General features: G+C 40.1%; 3 protein-coding genes across 3 annotated transcripts in view; all 3 read left to right on the top strand.

Annotated features, from left to right (window-relative positions):
- Positions 1-2,585, top strand: part of jph1a (junctophilin 1a) — a 32,724-nt gene extending 30,139 nt beyond the window's left edge. The window contains exon 7 of the mRNA XM_041961240.1: positions 76-2,585. The gene's annotated coding sequence lies outside the window, so the exon portion shown is untranslated. The remainder of the gene's footprint in view (positions 1-75) is intronic.
- Positions 2,586-7,657: 5,072 nt separating this feature from the next.
- On the top strand, positions 7,658-9,947 carry eloca (elongin C paralog a). The gene is made up of 4 exons (XM_041961643.1): positions 7,658-7,753; positions 8,253-8,280; positions 8,504-8,647; positions 9,479-9,947. The coding sequence occupies exons 2-4, from the start codon at positions 8,277-8,279 to the stop codon at positions 9,667-9,669; spliced, it is 339 nt and encodes a 112-aa protein (XP_041817577.1). The 5' UTR covers positions 7,658-7,753; positions 8,253-8,276; the 3' UTR covers positions 9,670-9,947.
- Positions 9,948-11,488: 1,541 nt separating this feature from the next.
- ube2wb (ubiquitin conjugating enzyme E2 Wb) lies at positions 11,489-20,762 on the top strand. Its single transcript, XM_041961804.1, has 6 exons — positions 11,489-11,545; positions 12,309-12,400; positions 15,234-15,336; positions 17,991-18,146; positions 18,245-18,320; positions 18,438-20,762. Exons 1-6 carry the CDS (start codon positions 11,531-11,533, stop codon positions 18,449-18,451), a joined length of 456 nt encoding a protein of 151 aa, XP_041817738.1. The 5' UTR covers positions 11,489-11,530; the 3' UTR covers positions 18,452-20,762.
- Positions 20,763-20,799: the final 37 nt, after the last annotated feature.

Below are 20,799 nucleotides of genomic sequence, written 5' to 3'. Positions count from 1 at the left end.
TCCCGTGTGCCACTGTGTGTGTCTGTAATATGACAAGCAGGCACTTCAATCCCAACAAACTGTTTTATGTTGCAGTGAAACCATGGCAACCGGTACAGTTGCATCGCCGGCCTTGAAAAATAAAAATGGCGCCAGTGAGACACGGGGGCGGCCGTAGGTGTTTAGGAATCAACGTGACACTGAAGAGAATCAGGAGGAAGGCATCACTACCACCAACCTGTCGCGCGCCTTCTTGAGGGCCAGCCCCGTGAATTAGCACTCCTCTGGCTTCTCTAAAAGCCGAGGTGAAATGTCATGTCTAGTGCGATAAAAAAGAAAAAAAAAGTATAAAAATGCAACCAAACATACACAGTCTCAAAAAAAGAAGTAATTGAAACCCACACGCGTGCTGATCCAAGCACTGGTCTCACTGTAGCCCACTCCCACTGCCTTGGCAGGGATAGCGGTGGGCTGACGGACTTTGCTGGAAGAGTGTGGAGATGCACTTTTAGATGATGGGAGCAAACAGCTGCCTTTCTATTTTGCCATCTGACGTTTTGATGGGGAGATGTGAGCCCGGCGGCCGGCGGGGGGGACAGTCGCAGCGGGAGCGTGCTCGAGTGCACGGGGCGTTTTTCTGGGGCTCACACTGCTCTTGCAACAGGAAACTGGGCACGGCCGTTGCCAGCAGTCAGTGCTAGCACGGTCACTAGCCAGTCTTACTCTGTTTACCCAATCATCACGGCAGCTTTGTCGAGCTCCGTCCATTGTAACCCAGGATACACCGCTTTGAAACACTCCCCGTGCATGGTACAGTTTTAACACTTTGTTTTTGTTTGTTTTCTGTTTTATTGTAGCTTTTTTTTTGTTTGTTTGTTTTTGTTCCCTGAATGTTGGTTACCTGCAGTCATATGCTTGTGGTTGAAAAGGAAATTTCTTCTCTTCTCAAAAGGAGAATATAAATTTTTCCCCCCTTTTATTCTGAAATTTGACTAATTTCTAACTATTGAGTTGTAATTTGTTAATTGATTACACATTCATGTTACTGAAAGTGCAATATGTTTTATTTTTTCAAAAGGAAGCTTATAGTATATTTTGCCAAAAAAAAAGGGAGGGGGGGTCGTACCATTATCAAAATCCTATGTTCGCTTTATCTTGTCAGACTCTCATCATTTGGAAAGACTGGCTTTGAGAGACGTTGTCGATTAATGGCTGGCATTGTGCTGAGAAAGGAGGTTCACACTTTAAAAGCTACCTAGCTCCGTGAGAGTGAAGTGACAAATGTCTTATTTTATTTATTAAATAAGAAGGAAAATTATTTCATTGTACATGCCTAGACCATTTTGCTTGTATTCCTTCATCAGAGTCTTTTTAATTGTTTCAGTATAAAATGCAAAGATGCAGTTCACACAGCTGCTCCTGCAGACCCAGCAGTGCTTGTGTGCTCCTTAGACTGGATGAAGACAGTCTTGTGGACAGTGGGAGATGAATTTATTCAGGTTGAGGCCATGGGGAATGTGGCACCGGGGAGAAGGAGAGATGCCTTTAAATGTCTTTAACAGTACTACTGTTTACCTCAGAAAAAAAGATGAGGAGGGGAGGGAGGGGGGGAGATGCCATCCTTGTCTTAACTTTGTCATGTGGGAGATACTTTGACTGTTGTCATCACCTGAATCATGCTGTTAACTTGCCTCATCGTAGCTGTTTGTAGTCCTTGTTGCAGGTATGGCATGAGTTTCTTTTATTTAAAAAAAAAGTGGTTATTTATATGGTTGACATTTACTGTCACCAATACCAAGATTAATTATTTATTCATTGTACAACTGATGTGTTTGTGGTCATTATAAAAAAGGGCTTTAATACAGCTAGGTTTCCTTTGCTGCAATTCAGTTTTGAGGTTCAACTTGACTATATTATTTGTTACCCAGCGAGCATTAGATTTGGAGAGAGCTTCAGCCACTTAGATGTTTGCAAACTGTCCACGTGACTACAGGAAACTATCTTTTTAAAATCTGGAATAGACAGAAAAGGCAGACCAAGAAACTAAATTCTTCAAAAACATTGTTATATTAAAAATGTGATGCATTAAATAACCGATTTTCTCCTTCACCTTCTCTACGCCCTCTATTTCTTGTTTTGACTGTCTTCACGCGAGTGTGGTGGAGACTGGAGTTTCAGAGGGTTTAACAGAACAGCCTGTTTATGGGATATTTTTTGAAATGCAACATTGCATGTTGGAGTCATTTATATATAGATTATTATATACTATTTGTAAGGATTTTTACAGAGCACAATCCAGAATCTGGTATGAGTTGGTATTTTTCTAACAATTTGCACACCTGTATTTTGACAATGAATATAACTTGTTTGTAATTGGTAATGTAATGCACATATGATAATGTTTGACAGTGGAAAAAAAAACTTTATTTCTAATTGGATGTACTGTATGTACCATTTGGGGATGTGAAAGGCAGATGTACTTGTTTGAGTATTTCAGGATATAACGAGGAACTGTGGGAGACTTTTGATATCTCAAGGTTCATGTTACCCCACTGATTTGTGCAAAGTCTTTGGAGATGAAGTTATGTGTATAACAATAAAGATGTTATGCCTTGTTAAACGACTTATTTCTGATATTTTGATACTCTTACACTAATATGCAGCATATTAGGATCATTACTTTCAACCTTCTGTGTCCTGATTTGATATGTTGATTTCTTTTCAATATATCAAGTGAATTGCTTAAATTACATTAACAGTACATAATAAAACATGATAAGAACAATACAGCACATAATATCTTACACTATAAACAGTCATGGAGCAGTCAGACAAGTATAAAATCTACAGTTGGATTTGAATGGATGCATGTACGGATGTCTTGTCTTATAACAATGTGTTAAATTCCAGTCTCGTGTTCCTTTCTATGTATCTCCGAGGGTCGTCGTCCCATCTGTGCTTAGCCTCTTAGCAAAGATGGCCTCGTGTTGACCTTCTCATAATGAGATCCGGGGGGAAAAGAGCAGGCGTGAAATCAAAATATATTTGTCGGGGTCTCACAAGCGCAGGCAGGTGCCCCAGTTTGTATGGGGTCGGTTTGTACTGTTTCCACTGCTGATCGGCCTTGGATTAGTGTAGTGTTACACCAGCAGCGGCACCTGCCTGGAATCTGCAACGCCATGTCATGCACTTGCTGTGCTCTCTGCCCTGACGGCGGCAGACACTGCAAAAAGAGAGTTTGCTCATCTCACGCTGTTTCCGGGTGTGCTTTTGGGTGTTCTGTGGTGCTGACTTGGCTTGCAGAAAATTGCATTCATAAACTGCTGTCTGTTCATCATGTTTGCATATGGCAAGTTCTCCATTATTTTTGTGTTTACTCTGTCTTACAGGTTTACATATCAGGTGGTTATTTAGACTGACAATTATAGTGCCGTTGCCTCTTAAGGAATATTCCGAAGAGTGTGTAATCCTGGCACTTAAATCCCTTATGTGAAGCTGAACTTGTCAGTAATAGTATAGAATATCTCTGTTGCTATTCTAATATTGCACAGCATGCTGGACTAGATTTGATTGCTCAAGCAGTCCTGGACAAATATAAACCCAAACCTTATATGCGTATCCTACCTTCATCAAGCCTATTTAACTAATTCCAGTGATGATCCTGACCGGGGTGAGAGTCTACAATCATCTTGTTTACATTCAGCAAAGTGTACATGTGAATTCACTGCAGCAGGACTGTGGCCGACAGCGGAACAGCACGACACATGCCGAACTGAGCCTGGCATGCATTTGACATGTATTTCGTTATGGTTGCACTGCACCTTTTCCCTGTTAAAAGCTTTCCACTTGCCACTGGATGAACTCACCAGCCACTCCCTATTGTTTCTCAAGTTTTCACAGCTGCCAAAAATTATGGATTATAAACCATTTATTGTTTATGTACCATTTATAAACAGGGGCAGGTGGTTGTTATAGATTGCTACAGATTTGATAAATCGTGTCAATTTGTTGCTGATTAGTTGATTAAGAATAAATCCACAGTCAACCTACAATTATATTTCTTTATCTGCTGTGTGTCTGTGAGGATTGACTTGGACATACAATATAGGCATCTTAAGTCTTGCGTATACCAACTAAGATGAAAGAGTTTCTCATGTGTATATTTAACTTCCCTCTCTGGGACCAAGCCTCCACCTTCTGACTAAAAAGCAACTCGGTTGTGCTTCTAAAATTGGATTAAGGCTTGTAAGCAGTGAGGGGATATCACTGCCCAGCGTTTTTAAAAACTGTTGCTAAGACATCAGTATTAAGCAGATCCCCTTTCCATGCCTGGCATAGCTAGCTTAGCTTAGCATCACTTCATCTGTTATATTTACACAAACAAATCGCAGTTATCAAGGCATAAACCTATCACTCTGTCATCTAAAGTAAACTATTATCTGTGTCTTCTCATTTAAAGGTGCAGCACTTTCTTTTTTGCCGCACGCTAACATTCCCACATGCTGTTCTTAGTGTGATTGCACACGGATGACTGAAAAGTAAACACGATTCACTTATGTGCCATTTAAGCACAAGACTTTTCGTGTCCCATTTATCTAACGGCATGTGAGTTATGGTGAAGGTTTTATCACAGGGGTCTGTTGGGTGAGTCATTATAGGTCAAACAAGCAAGGCCTCAGCACAGTGCATTAGCCCGAGGCTATTGAAAGTAAATGGTTGTCACATCCACTTATCTGTCTGTTATGCCATTTGAAGCTTTCATCGTGTGGCGAGCAGAGGCAATAAACTAACACTCTTTTGTAGAAGACAAGCGCGAAAAGCAGGAACGTCTATTGAAGGATTTTTCAGATCATTTTATGATTTGGAGAGATGTTACTTCACCTATTCACCGCTCTCTGCTTGTGACTATCATATGAGCAAACCGCTTTGTCTTAATGGTTGCATAAGTTGGTGGCTTTGAATCATTATTGTATTGCAGGGGCACTGTTAACCATGATTATAATGATGTTGCTTCAGTGACTCATGGTGCGTTGTGTTACTACCTTGGCTGCTGAAGCTGTAATTTTCAGAAACATTTGGATAAAATACATGAAAGCCTCTTTTCTCCATGGCTCTATGTCTGTTTGGTAAACAGCTCTGCTACCTGTGCGCCTATTTATTCAAGAAACACGTAAGTGAGAGACTCCGTCACTGTGTTTGGGTACATAAGGGTACCACATTAGACAGCAGCCATCACAATGACCACACTTTTCTGTTAAGCTGCACAATGCCAGTGTCAGCCATCAGTGCATAATAAGAATCCAGAAGAATTTAATGATTTAACATTTTGCCAAACGTTGTGTCCATCCAAGAGTCGCACATGACAGATGTGTGCCGCGTGAGTCAGTGTTCGAACTGTCACCAAATGACATTACTGTATGTGTTGTGGTAGCAACGAGAGCAGATCCGCTTCAGCGTCTGAGCTTGAAATCACGCAATAAAGCCAGAGTCTAATGTGTCTTTCTTACAGAAACAGTGTTGAAATACATACATATGAATTGCATTGCATATCATTATTTTACCTTTTATCCACTGAGACATAATTTTTTGTGACATGCCACGGGGTGATGATGCTCCTCTCCAGTTAAGGTTCATAAGATAAGGCCCAACATGAGAATTGCAGGCCACTGTGACTCGCTGCGGGCAAAAGCACCCTCAAATTCATTGTGACAAGCCTTTCCTTCTTTTCAGATAAGCAATGCCCAAAGATACTCCTCCCCCATCTTTCCTTATCATGACTAAAATTTTGACCTGGTTTCATTCACGGCCTTTATAAGCCATTGTGCTGTTCATAAATGATCCCATGTGTTGACATCTGACCGACTCTTTGGTACTGAAACTGGTGGTGAAAAAGGACAGTGGTGAAAACATTTAAATCCAATATGAACCAAGTGAGAATCAATGTATCTGCACTTTTGCCAGCCTCTAAGAGTGTAAACCATGCTGAATGTGGCGTCGGACCAACACTAACATTTAATTATTAGACTAACAAGCATAAAGACGGACTAGTGTCTTTTGTAGCAAGTTATCTGCATCCCACCATTTCCAGAATGGCCTGGGTGTGTGCAAAACAGTGCAATCTGAGAGAGTTTACAGCTGATGTGTTAAAGGGATGGATGATATCATTTGGCATGACAAGAGAGTTTGCATGTATTTTGTGTGTGTGTGTGTGTGTGTGTGTGTGTGTGTGTGTGTGTCAAGGAAGCCCTTTTCTAAGGGCCCACAGCAGCCTCCCCAAAATAGAGCTGAGAGCAGCTGCAGCGGGGTGGGTCGTATCTGAAAGACATCAAAGCGGCTGCCGCCACCCACCCGCTCTGATCATAAGCACTAATAGTGTAATGGGGGACTGGAAGGTCAGTGATTGTTTTTGGTTGTGTGTGTTTGTGTGTGTGTGTGTGCGTCAAAAGGCAACACAGGCAGGAGGCTACTAGAACTTTCTGGAACACAAACTGACAGCATAGCTAAGCCTGGCATTACTGTAAGACAAATATCAGATCAGGTGTCACCTCTGCAGAAGTCACCGTTGACATCTGAGGTAGCAATGAGCACAGCCAATTAAGCATGAGCGACCAGAGCAGTCTGGTCTCCTTTGTGCCACCTGTGAGTCAATTGTGGATCACTAATATCTGTGTGTAAAGAATAAGCAGGATAAGGGAATAAAAGTGTAAAAAATCCTTACCGTCCTCCATGAGGGGCACCACTGGGTCAAGCAGCACAATTTACAGGCACGCTCAGTCATCTACTCTTAGTGACACAGCTCAAATAACTGTGCGTCTATTTGGAAGCCTCAGATTTCAGCAGTCATCACTTTTACTGCATGACAGAAATCCAGGCAGGATCAGGGCAAAGTCACATTCTGAACCTGACCGTGACTACAGTATGTATCTACTTCTTAGCTGTCTCTGATCTGTGATGGAAGTCCTTTTACATGTTACATAAAGCTGATATTAACAACAAACATAATTTTCTAGGTTGGGAAGTGTGGGTCTTTTAGATGGCCCTGCATAGTTATGACACTATACACACAGGTGAATATCCTTAATTCTAAGTCCAAACTTTTGTAATAAATAGAAAGTAAAATATGTCAAAGTGATTGATTTCTACTAAGTGGACTTTGGAAAGCGTATGACACTGCAGAGTGCTAGCCTTCTCCCTCTCATTCTTTCTTGAATCCAGATTTATGGTGCAGCAAAATGTCTCTGTCATGTCCAGTCAGCACCTGCTCTCGCCCATCACTGCAAGTGGCGACAGCCAGGAAGGCTAATCTGAAACACAGGCGCCCCCTATAGGCTTCACAGGGCAATTTCATCTCCTCATTGATGGCCTGTAAACCAGTCGTAATATGACAAGTCATCTCAGTTCTTTATTAGAAGCAAAGGCAATAGCCTAATTTCCCTTCACTTATCCAAACTTATTATCTAGTGAAATTGAATTATATTGGACAAATATTATAAATGTTATTTGTCTGTTTTGCACATTATTTTTTCGCTTGCTAATTTTGTGATTACATCAGAGATGATTTTATAAAGACGTTTTGTCTCATTGGGAAATTGAAGAAGGATGCTGACCATTCTTGCGATGAGCTGGTCGTTAAAGCGGACCGCTTCTGTCTGCAAACGAAGTTCTACGGAAGACATTTATCGAGGACGGGTGTTCCTACAAACTAGTTCCGGGTATCAAAAGCTTGTTGGCTAACATTAGCTGAAATCTCCACTCCACATTCTACTGCAGAGTGGTAAGAAACAGTGTTGTGTTTCTGTTACACGTTGTTGTGTTTTAGTGTGTCTTGGACTGTTTACCCGAAGTGTTTTTAAACACTAAACAGTCGACAAAAGAAAGTAAGACGCTAATGTTCGTTCGGCAAGGCGTTAGCTTGCAAGCCAATGCTAGCTGACGGCTGCGAACTCACTTAAAAACATTTTCGATAGAGAAAGACATGGCCACTAATCCAATTTTAAACTGGATTAGAGCAGAGAAATTACAGTTGTAGTTAACGTTAGATACGTTGCATTGTGGTACATACTGGTAGCTTATTTGGTTGATTTGGCTAAACGTTAACGGTGATTTTCCCAAATTCTCGGAAAAAAGGCCCAGCTAACGCAACCGTTTAGAGTAATTGTTTTATGCTATATAATAGAAACATTATTATAGCTAATGTCCAGCCTTGGCGACTTTTTATTGTATGTTCGAGGGTCCTTGTATCCTTAACAAGATGTTTGTGTATTTCCTTTCAGGGTTAACAGAAATATCGGAATAGGATGGGTAAGTAAACCTATATATTATCCCGTCCCTTCCCAGAAATTTCATGTTGTTTGCCAATTCATGCTGCGTGCCGAGTAACAGATATGTCATTTGTTAACATTACTGTTCAATAGTAAAATGTGGCTATTCTCCAAAGGCACTAGCGTCATCACATTTGTTCAAATGTCTGTGTGGTATTTAAGCCTACACCTGTTTGAGATCGTCAGTTTGTGTTGCTTCACAGATGGAGAAGAGAGAACCTACGGTGGCTGTGAAGGGCCAGATGCCATGTATGTGAAGTTGATCTCTTCAGATGGCCATGAATTTATTGTGAAAAGAGAACACGCCTTGACATCTGGGACCATCAAAGCCATGTTAAGCGGGCCAGGTGAGGATTCAGGCAAATTATTATTAGTATAGCAAACAGCCATATTTTCTCTTAACATTAATATTAGCATACCTATGTACATGAACTGACTAAAGGTTTGCGACTTAAAGAGAAACAATGTTAGTTCTGGTATACTAATAAACATCTATCATACCCAGCAAATAGATAATTTCCTCAGCACACCAAGTGGCACTTTGATAAATAATTCCAGTTTGAATTAAAATGATTTTTAATGCAGTAATGTGACACTCAAAGCTTTCAGAAATAAGAAGGGGAGTTTGTTGTCTGACATTCTGTTTAACTGCTTTTTTTTTTTTTGGAACTGCATACATAGAATGTGCCCTACAATACACAACAGAATTAATGAGGTATTTTATGGATCTGCTTGCTCCACATGAAAGTGTATACTTTATCAGCATGGCGTGAATTCTGTTTGATATTTCTGGGGAGAAATAGCAATTGGAGTGGAAGGGAGTGTCAGAGCATATGCTTCTTGGTCATTAGTGCTGCTTGGATGGACCTAGCTTTACTGTAAATTGTGATACAACACTGATTGTTACTACAGCTGTGAAGGTATGGTCTGTGTCCTATTTAAATTTGTTTAAGGCCATATAGTAAATGTTTTCATTGGTGATGCATTGCTTGTTTACTAGCTTGAGATTAAGATTTTAAATCATAATTAAGGGATTGGTATTTATTTGGTCAGGTCAATTCTGCCTGTCCAGTTGGTGGCACTGTGCTCCTTCCATAAAACTATTTTGTCATAAAACAATTGTCTTTCCAAGTTCATTATTTCTACTCAGGATGTCTACCGTAACTCTCCATTTGCAGGTCAGTTTGCTGAGAATGAAACCAATGAAGTGAACTTCAGGGAGATTCCATCTCATGTTCTGTCCAAGGTCTGCATGTACTTCACCTACAAGGTCCGCTACACCAACAGCTCCACAGAAATACCCGAATTTCCCATCGCTCCAGAGATCGCACTGGAACTGCTCATGGCTGCAAACTTTTTGGATTGCTAAAGTTACAGAGATAATGTAGTAGCTTAAAACACTTTTAGATTTTTTGCAATATTTAAGTTTTTTTTGCCATTTGTGTCATGATTTTTTTTTTCCGCACCTGGCTTACTGTCAAAATTTTATTAATATTAAAGGATTTCATTTTAATGTAATACATGGATACGGCAGGCTGAATCACTTGCCCCAGAATGTGACAAATATGCCCCCACCCCATACATATTTCCTCACCTGTCCAGCTTAATAAAGACCTGTTTGGTGAGCACTTTGTTGCCAAGTGCTACTTTGTTCATGTGAAGTACGTCTGATTTTAAATTCCATGTTCTCAAAAGCCTGTATCATTCTTGAATTGTATATTTTGGTCCAGCTCAAGTAAAAATAATACAGAATGTCCTCAAAGACCACAAAGTACAGTTGGCAGAGATATTGTATCCACTAAAATACATAATTCTGTGTTGTACACCAGTAGTTAGACATAACAGGGAGGAGATCTTTATGCTTGATAGAGATGTTTGGAAGAAGATGTGTGAATCCTCTGTTAAGATAAAAATGTTTGAAAACAGTCAAAAATTTACTTAAAAAAATCTATTAAGATAATTAATATTATTTGAACCGCTGTCCTTTGTAACAGGGGTATTCCTTGTGATTCGTGTATTTCAGCAGAATATTCTCACACAGCAAAAGATCAGGATGCAGTCGCCTTACACCTGCGCTAGTCATTGAAGAAGGTTTGGTGATTTCAATTGTAAGTGATAATACTATTGAAATTGTGTTACGAGAATGTATTAGACCTCAGATGTGGTCCCTTATACTTTTATAAGCAGTAGGTAGGTGGTAGTTTTAGGGCTGATGAGGAGGTATATATTAGATATTGCAGAACAAAGCTATAGGCACGGTGTTATATTTCAAGTGTGTCCTTTTCTAATTTACACTAAGGAGTGAAAACTGGTCAGTCAAATTAGGCAAAACAAATGCAAGCAAATCCTGTTACAATTCCAAACAAATGTCACTTAGAGCATACATACATGACCTGATACCTGCATGGTATGCTGAAACGCTTGTGGCTCTGAAGAGTGTCTTTTGAGCTATTTGCTCATGTATTAAGTTGCTCCATCCGTCAACCATATTATCACATTTCAGTTAACATTGACTGCAGGGTTTATATATATACACACGCACATTTTTTTGCGGAAACCTTAGGAGGCCTAATCAAATTTCGCTTGAGTTAAATAAAATGTTCCAAATTTTGCTGACACAGATAAATTGATATACTTCATGCGCTTTCAACAGTCTAACTCTGATGTAGAAATGGGAATGAAATGATGTGAGGTTTTAACAAGTTATACATTTATACCTGTTATGATTTTTTTTCTATTTTTTTAAAAGGGTGCTTAAGGAGATGCTATGATAAGAGGTATAATCCATTTATAGTGTAATTAAAGATGAATAACTGCATGATAATATAGTTGAACAGAAATGTTTTTAATATTTTATTTAAAGTTAATTATACATTTCTGATTGTGACAGCATTTTAATAACTGAAAGACAAACATTAAAAATGAACACTGTTTGGTTTAAATCTGGATCAGGCATGTCAGGCTGGCCATCCCTCCTTGAGCAGAGGTCACTGACCCCCCTCCCCAATGTCCTATGTGAGCTCAACATATTTCTTATTTAATTTTATAGAATTAAAGTAAGGCTGCTTAATGTTATGTTAACGACGTAAAATGAGCGCGAGGTGACCGGGCTCTCGCTTCTGACGGTGCACATCAGTGGATTGTTTTCCGCTGTCAAAACAACTTCTCCTCACACGTGACTCCCTGACGTACAGTCCTCCACTCTGCGCTGATGCAGGGGGGTTTCCATCATGGCGTCGATGCAGGTAAGAATACAATTGACAGCGATCGCATATTTATAATTTACCCGACCTTCAGTCTGTTTTTCCTGGTAGTTTGTTAACCACTTAATTTAAGCACACGGATTTGTTCGAAGTAGTGATGACATTCAAGTGAAAGCGACGAGATTCATCCTCAACTGTTCAGGGTTAGCGCTTGGTCTTTGCTAGCAATACAACTAGCCTATCATCATCAACAGCAGCAAGTCGAGGCTAGCAACCAGCTTCCTGGATATATACATTGATGGGTGGCGATGCGTTTTTGTCGCATGAACACACGGGCGATAATTCAAGGGATGTGATGTTACGAGTTGACATATTTATGAAGTATTTTAAATGAGTGCGAGCTGCAATTTGGCTGACGGTGACGTTAGCTAGCTAACGAGACAGTGCGCAGATTGAGTAGTTCCAGTTTCCTCTTGATCTGAACAGGTGTAACGGCTTCTCAAGATAGCTATGTCGATTTATCTGATCTAAGAAGCCACAAAACCAACTGCACAAATAAGTGTGTTAGTGAATTGGGTTTTTGTTGCATACATCCATCAAAAATCATTTTTAAACTGGTTTTATCAGTTATGGTGGAGTTTTGCTGACATTACATTTACACTTAGCACTACAGGACGTTAGCTATAATCGCTAAATGATACATCTAAATATTGATATTCTGCGGTGGTTTGGTTATGTATCACTAATTAAAATGATGGAACAAGTAGGGAATATTTTCTATACTTCTCTACATTCTCTCCAACAGAAAAGGCTACAAAAGGAATTATTAGCCCTGCAAAATGATCCACCCCCAGGAATGACTCTGAACGAAAAAAGTGTACAGAACACCATTACACAGTAAGTATTTTTTATTTATATATATATTTATATATTCCGTGTGATTCGTGTATTTCAGCAGAATATTCTCACAGTAAAAGATTAGGACGCCGTCACCTTACACCTGCGCTAGTCATTGAAGAAGGTTTGCATCTATGAATAAACACAAATCCAACCTGGCTTTGCAAAATGTCATGTTTCATCACTATGACAGGGCAGTGTGCCTGGTGCCTCTCCTGCTATAAAGGTTACTGTTGCAATAGAAGTGGTAGGAGGTATTAAGACGCGAATCCTCAGCAGCGACTGGTGTGGAGGAATCGGGGTCATTCGAGTGACTGGCAGCTCTGGCCCCTCAGTAGAGTGTCTCTAATGCACAGTGTCACTATTCATCCTTATAAAATATTTAACAGTTGGCATGCGGGAGTTGGGCTAGGTTAGCAAGGAGCAGAGGCTGCTTGGCTGACCTCTCTGTCTGGGTGTCTTGGCATTCCTTTAAATGCCCGTGAATACTGCAGCTGAGTGAGTCAAATTGTGTGCGATAAGCAGTAAGGTCGAACTGAGTTGTGGTTCTGTAAATGGACTCGAGGCAAATTTCTGGCCGTCATTCAGGCGTCTTTCAGCTGCAGGCTCGTTGACTTTTAGTCACTACCTGGTCGAGCTTGTCAGAATGTTTTCCAGCATCACTGCTTTTCACTTTTGCCATCTTAAAGGGGCAATACATGTTACAGTGCTTGTGTTTTTTTTTTAAGAATACTTGTAACAGGGAAAGATCCATTATGTTGGATAACAATCACCTGGTCAGACTGAATTAATGTTTGGTGTTTTGCATGACTGACAAGCATCCAAACCAGTTCAGCTGGCTTCCGCATTCCTCGCGTATCCCATGTTTGAGACAGTATGTATGGGTGTGCCTTTTTGTCTTCAGCTCTAATGTTGAAATGTGTGTTGAGCCTGGTTTAGTTTTCTGTAATGGTCGTTGACAGTAGAAGGGACTTTTAGTGCCTGTCCTAGTGCATTAAGATAGAGATACTCTGGTCCTACTTGACATTCAAGCTAACATCCTTTTTTAAAAACAAACATGAGGGAAAAAAACTGGCAATGGTGTGTTGATAAGGTGACCATGTGTTTTTAGTTTTATCACTTTTGTTTATATTGTACACTTTGTCTTTCAGTGCTGTTCCTTATATTATAGTGTCTTTCAGCGCAGATGGCTTAGCTTGATGCTGTCAGACATTGCAAACAAGAAAATTGCTGCTTTAAAGGACTGCAGAGTCTCTCGTATGTGTATTCAGTTTCCCCCTTTCACTAAATGGCTCGGTGTTATTTTTGTTGACTGGATCATATAATCACCAGTCTGTGGGGAATTTGAGCAAGTTGTGCATAATGTCCTTGGAGTCCTTGCCTGTGTTCAGCGTGGGTTGCATCAGGTGTAACTCAGCATTATGTACAGTGATACTGCCTCCCTCCAAGCTTTACTTCCTGAAGAAAACTTGAGCTCCCTTAAGACCCCTTCAGGGTGAAGTTTTAAACAGGATTGACCTTGTATGCAGGCCTAAATGATCATATGCTCGAGGCTAGTTTTGAAAGGGACACAAGGCTCTGAACCAGAACAACAGCCACAAGTCTCTTTGGTGTCCTATCTGCACCGCTTGCCTGGAAGAAATTAGGCCAGAGATTGTGATGCTGCCATCAGTGTCCCTTTTTCTTCTCATCCGAGGTTTCTACTGTGATCAGGCAATCCCCATAAATGTTCTGTGCTGCACTTGAATAGTGAAGCAACATCTACCCTCTGGGTTATATTGAAAAGTTAAACTGTCCCTCATCCCAAAGACCAAGGATCAAGCCTCTGCTTTTGCAGTCATCTCCCATTCTGAGCAAGACATTGAATCCCTCGCAGCTCAGTCAGCACAGTTCTGTAGCCAGACTACAGAAGCGAAAATAGATTTTGTCCACTAGATCAATAGAGTATCACATTATTACTAAACCACTGTTATAACCCAGCTGGAATGAGTCAGACTAAAAGCTTTTGATTACACACTTACTGCAGCATTGGCAGCTCACATTTTGTATGATTCTTTTTTAATGATAATGAGATGTGATCCATGCAAGTCATTCTGCACACATTTCCAAATGATCTACTCCAGAATGAGGGGATAGAACACTGAGCATGTAATATATCATTAATAAACAAAAGAAGAGTGTACAGGTTTACTAGCAGCTCTGTGAGGCCTGGGCACTTACATGTACAACATTACATGCACAGCATTTGTTATTTTGCAGGCAACACAAAGTACAGCTGAGGGTGATGAGAATGTTATTAGTTTTGCAGGGTTTTGATCATAAACCAAAGTATTGGACAAATCGAAATTTTAGATGAAGTCAGGGAACGACCAATGTTATTGCAATTCATCCTGAGGGGGACATCAAGCAAACAACAAACAAACAATCCTGTATATTATAAAACCATGTCTTCCCAAAGCACAGTAAAGGTCTGGTTTTAAAGGAAGTGTTAACCTGACACCCTGACCTGACAGGAGGAATTTAATAACTCTGGTGTTGCTCTAGATCTTTTGCAGCAAATGAGCCTTAAAGTTGTCGCAGGGTGTAAAAAATGTGTAACAAAATAAAAACAAAACCAAATGACCCATCATTTCAAACTGCTGGATGCTTTGGTTGCTTGAATTTCAGAGCAAGAACTGAGTGTACAGCATTTTAAATCCGGACAAGTTAAGCATTTTTCAGTCTTTGGACACTGCCTGTGTTTTGGTTAATTGTTGAGTGATTAGTCTAATGTTTTACTCTTTTTTTGTGTGAATGGTTGAACATATTTTTTAACATTGTGCCTTTTTTTCAGGTGGATTGTAGACATGGAGGGAGCACCTGGCACACTGTACGAAGGAGAGAAATTTCAGCTGCTTTTCAAATTTAGTAGTCGATATCCCTTTGATTCACCTCAGGTAAGCAGAAGTTGCTCTGTGTGTTTGCGTGTGGGTAAATGTGAGGCACTTTGTCTTGCTTGAGAAGCGCTATGTTAGTGCAGTCCATTTACAGTCTGGTTTTGAGGACCTACAAGTGCACAGAGGTGCCCTTTTCCAAACAAAACCAAAAAACTTAAGACATGTATAAACAATTCTCTTCATCCACTGTTAGGATGCCTGCAATAGTCACATGAAACACATCGGCTGTACAGTTGTTCGTGGAATGAATCTCTGCTGGGAAACATTGGAGCCAGGAATCACTGACAGAGACACTAGTACAGAGCTCACACTGAAGCCATGTTTGAGGGGATTAGTTCAACTCAACAATCTTGTTTGACTCATCAGGAGCCTGGCCACCTAAAAATAGACAATGAGTTGGTGTAGAGAAAATTAGATAAACTTAGCCACTTAGCTACTATCCTCTCAAATAGGAAGGACGGGCTGTCAAAGTGGCTCTGTGTTAGAGTCCTCATGGGACCCCTGAAGGAAGTTCAGAGTTGACTGATGCAGGGCATTATTGGTTGTGTAAGGAGCCTCAGAGGTAAATCACTATAGAACTCGTCTAGTTGTGAATGCTATTATTGTCATGAAAAAAAAAAGATCATTGGCCAACTCAGACTCAGCTGATAACAAAGGGCTTGACAGTAACAGATGCCAGGTTGCCATTGACAACCATTTTGAGAAACTGGCATACAATTCTTGGTCTTTGGTTGCAATCAGTGGCAACCACTTTTTAAACATATAACAAGTAGGGACAGCAAACTAAACAACTATCTAATATTTGCTGCATTGGTGATGCTTAAATATTGCTGTTGCAGTCAGAGCCAGAACTCGAAAACACTGCTCATGCGTTGGTGCGTTTGCATGCTGGCGCGCAGGCATCTTTTTCAGAGACAGCGACAAAGCAAATGAAGTTGTTTGACTGTGGGGAAAAAAGTTCGACTAACAACGTGTCAACATCACAAACTGTTGTGCTAATTGTTCTAATTGACAAAGAACCAGAAGAACCTGAAAGAAAACCAAAAAGGAAAAGTCTCTGGAGGCATCTTAAAGCTGGAAACTATTCGGCAAAGCATGTGCAGCATACACCTGGATAAGTGACACATGCAGTTCACTAGTTGAAGGTTGCACATCCTACAGAGCCACAGGGCTTGACAAGGGCTGGTGCTCAAAGCAACACAAGCGAGCAGCTCGACGACAGAATGAGGTGGAGGCTAGAGCTGGCGCACCCATGAGGGTTAGCTGAAATCATTGTTGAGTGATCTGTGAAGAATATGACAACAGGTGCTCACCTTATATTTTGTATACCAAGAATTGAGGATTCAGTTACTGTAATAAAGCTTTTAAATTTGCTTTTATGTAACATTTCCACAAGTAGGCTTTTTTTTTGGTGTTATTTTGTTTGTTTTGTCCTGTGTTTGATTGGAATTTGTCATACTTTCTTTTCAAGCTGTGGTTATCCACCATATATCGTCCTGACTCACAGTTAATTTTGTATTGAGCATGAGGCTGGGCAGTGTAGCTGAAAAATGTATTGCAATAAGATGTTTTATTTCAGTCAATATTGATAATTATTGCTAATTTTTAATAAGTAATAAGTACTTAATGCCAACGCTACTCACCAATAGCTGAATGCAAGCGGTGGCCAAAACACTGTAGCCAAGTCCAGTTGTTAAGTGAATTGGCTTTCCCTGTATTCACCCTGAACTGAAAAACTGCCATACTGGCCAGCTGACCAGTCCTTTAACAGTTCTCTCACCGTCTGCACTTCTCACAAAGAAAGGAAAGAAAATGGGCCATAAAAGCAGCACAAAGCAGGATACAAACATCAGTAGCTGTAATATGACATCGGGGTAGGAAAGCAACATGTACCTTTCTGTCTACAGTGCCTGTCAACTCTAAGCTCACGCTCAGACCTCAGAGCTTTGTGTGTCTTAGACGTTTCAGGAAATATTTTTTCATTGTTGAAGTGAGATGCTCTCGGTTGTCCTGGTGGTTTGAGCGCAGTGCCAGCTTTGCTTTCTGCTCCTATCTGTAACACTCATCCTGTCAGCCCCCTCCAGTGATGTGCAGACTGCACTCTCCTGTGAGGCCCTATCTGGTGCCAGACTGCCTCAACCCATTGTTACCCTTCATTACCCTCTTTACCCACTCTGACTCCCCCTTCTCTCTACTTTAAGCGCCTCAATCTTCAGGTTCCTCTCCTCTCATCACACTTTCTGTATCTTCCTGTTTAGCCCTGACTCTTGCACCCTTTTACCAGCTAATATTCCCCGTTCCTTTTTATAGAACATGACACCTTTTCTTTTTTTTTGTAATAAAAATTCTCCTCTCTTAGTCTCCCATTCTCTCTTCCCCTCTCCCACCCCATCCTGGCCCCTCTGTCCTAATCCCAGCACCTCATGTCGCTGTAGAGGACTAAGCCTGAGTTTATATAGCAAGTTTATGTCATTAATGAAAAGATCTCAACTTTTTCCAGACTCTGCCAAGTTGTATGTTTGACCACCAAAATGTGTTCAATTCAAATCTCTTGGGCATCAAATACTCTCCACCTTTATTAGCTTATTATTATATTCAATAATATTTCATGCGTGAGCTTAATCACTGATTTGTCTCTCTTTGTTTCACTGCAGGTAATGTTCACAGGAGAGAATATACCTGTCCACCCTCATGTGTATAGTAACGGTCACATCTGTCTATCTATTCTGACGGAAGATTGGTCGCCAGCCCTCTCAGTGCAATCAGTTTGTCTTAGCATTATCAGCATGTTGTCCAGCTGCAAAGAAAAGGTAGGGGACGTCTACTGACGCCCGTGGGGGGCAAATGCAGTGATTCATGTAAATGATATGCTTGTTAAACGTTAAATCTAAATGTGCTCTTTCTGCAGAGACGACCGCCTGATAACTCCTTTTATGTAAGAACGTGTAACAAAAATCCAAAGAAGACAAAATGGTGGTATCATGGTGAGTATTTTCAACTTTTACATGTTTTTTTTATTTTATTTTTTTTTCCAGTTTTTTGCTCGATGGACAAAAAAGGCATGGCATGTCATTTAAATGATTTTTCGTTTTCCTTCACAGATGATACATGCTAATGTACAAACTTTGTAATAATCGTAGAAGAAAGAAGTCCTACTGACCTACGTAAAGCACTTTTTAATCATTCAGTCTTTGAACTCTGACCTTTGACTGGAACAATGGACACCATGCGCTGGAGGCTCTTGACTGCATTTCCCCCGTGGACAGTTGGATGCATGTTTTTAGTCGGCTGTAATATAGAGAACGAGAATAATGGAGCGTTTAGATGCACCCACGACGGATCAGGTTTTTCTTTTGGCAAAAATGGTAGAGATGCAGCGAGCGAGCGGGCAACGTGGATTTGTAGTGAGATGATTATAATTCCTGTTTGAAGATTATTATTGTTACTTTTTTGTTTGTGTGTGGGTGCATTTTAAGGTCCTTGTGTTGTGCAATAAAAACCGATGGATGCATGCTTGGGCCTACAAAGAGAAATCCAAATCTAATCATTTTCTGGAAGGGATTTGACCATCATAACCCCAAGAAAATGCTTCATCTGTTTTTTTTAATTATATATGCACTGTGAAAGTATCTAGTTTAAAAAGGCACTATTAGTATGTTATTCCCAACTTGCAGTTGGACTGTAAGCGGTCCTTTCCACTTATTTATCAGGTTAAAGGGTTTTAGTTTGCAACACTGTATCAAGAGTAGACGCAAGTTTCTTCTTCATCTTCCACCTTGAGACCTGGCTGCAGTTCTTCCTGCTGTCGGACAGAATGTCGGTACCGATGGGGAATAAAACTGATATGGCGATAGCTGTCCCTGTCAGCTGATGACCTCTCAGTGTACGTCTCCTCACAAAGTTGGGCTCAACTCGTGTAGTGTTCGCTAGTCCAGCCTTGAAGATGTGCAGCAGCCTCTCTTCCATTTAAAGAATGTCTGTAAGAGAACTTTGTTGCATCATCCATTTTTATTTGTACGATACTTTTTAAATTTTGATTTCATGCTTTAATCTTCTAAAATGATTGATTTTAAAATGTCTGGAGTTCATTTTTGTACTGTTTTTCAACTAGCTGATGCTTTGAAAAGGGGGGTTGTTTTGATGGATCAGTATGTTTTTTGGAGTTTCTTTTCTTTTTTTTGTATTATTTAATTTAAATCTTTGTTCTCCAGAAGGGTAATGAATGACGAAAAAGAGAGTCTTTACAGATAGATAGAAGTCATTAAGAGACAAGGCTTTTGTGATTTCCCCCTGGTCAGAGTTTTGGCTCAGGTACTTTTTTCAATAAAGAGATCACCTCTAAAAAGATACCTATCAGATATTTTGAATTTAACTATATTTTCACCAAAAGAGACTGTTATGTTGTAAACTTATAACATGTCTGAAACTATTGTATATACGTCTTTAAATTGTTGGATGATGTGAAAGAAATTAGCAGAGGATGCATTTACTTTATAGCAGAATGATAATAGGAGTGCTTTATTTCATTGGAAGTTAGCCTGCATCTTTTGCTAATTAGGATGTGTACAGACAGCAACAAACACTACTGTTGGTTTAAAAAAGTTAAGTAGTTTTACAGTGGGGGTGCATGCAATTTTAAACCCTGCTTTTTCTTATTGGCATCGGACATTGTGACAACTTTTAGTCTTTCCATAATTTAGCTAATGGTTTATGGGATGGATATTACAAACCTCACTTCCAGAGGCTGTGTGGCTCTTTGTCATTTCAGACTGTAATCACTCCATTCCATAAGAAATGTTTATCGCCATCCAGTCAGAGATACTTGAATTTTCCATCTTGGGTTGTTTGTATTGCATTAGCTTTTTGTTTTCCAGGGTCTAGCTGAGTTTCTTGAATGAACTTGAGTGAATGTGATGATACTCTATACTGTAGAGGAGATGACCACAGCACACCGCTATCTCAAAAACTATATTGATAACTTAAAGACATCTATTTAACCAATGATTTTTTTTGTTTTGTTTTTATTAGCATCATTGTAACGGTCTTGTCTGCTGTCACCACGCTGTGAGAAAAAGACAAATAGGACTGAGATGATTGTGTAAATGCAGTCACGACAGCATTTGCGTGGAGACGAGGAGCCTTCACGCGGTGGGCAGTGGATCAGAAGAGATTTGAAAAACTTGCGAGTGAATATATTACAGGGGTTTGGATGTGACTTTTTTTTTTTCTTCCTTGCTTTTTTTTTTTTCCTTTTTAAATGTGGTTTGAACTCTTAGCTTGCAGGTTGTTGTGAGTGATCAACACTAATGAGGGTGTGTTATTTATATTTGAAGTTTTGTTCTGGGATGTGCAAGCTCCATGTAATAGGTGCCTGTTCATTTTCATAATCAATAATAAAAGCAAAGATTCACTTTTATTCAACCTTGGTTTGAGTACATAATGCTTCAGTTTTTTCTGCAGCCT

This window comes from Chelmon rostratus, chromosome 20 (genome assembly GCF_017976325.1).
Source record: "Chelmon rostratus isolate fCheRos1 chromosome 20, fCheRos1.pri, whole genome shotgun sequence".
NCBI classification, from domain to species: Eukaryota; Metazoa; Chordata; class Actinopteri; order Chaetodontiformes; family Chaetodontidae; genus Chelmon; species Chelmon rostratus.
This window is presented reverse-complemented; position numbering and strand designations above follow the sequence as displayed.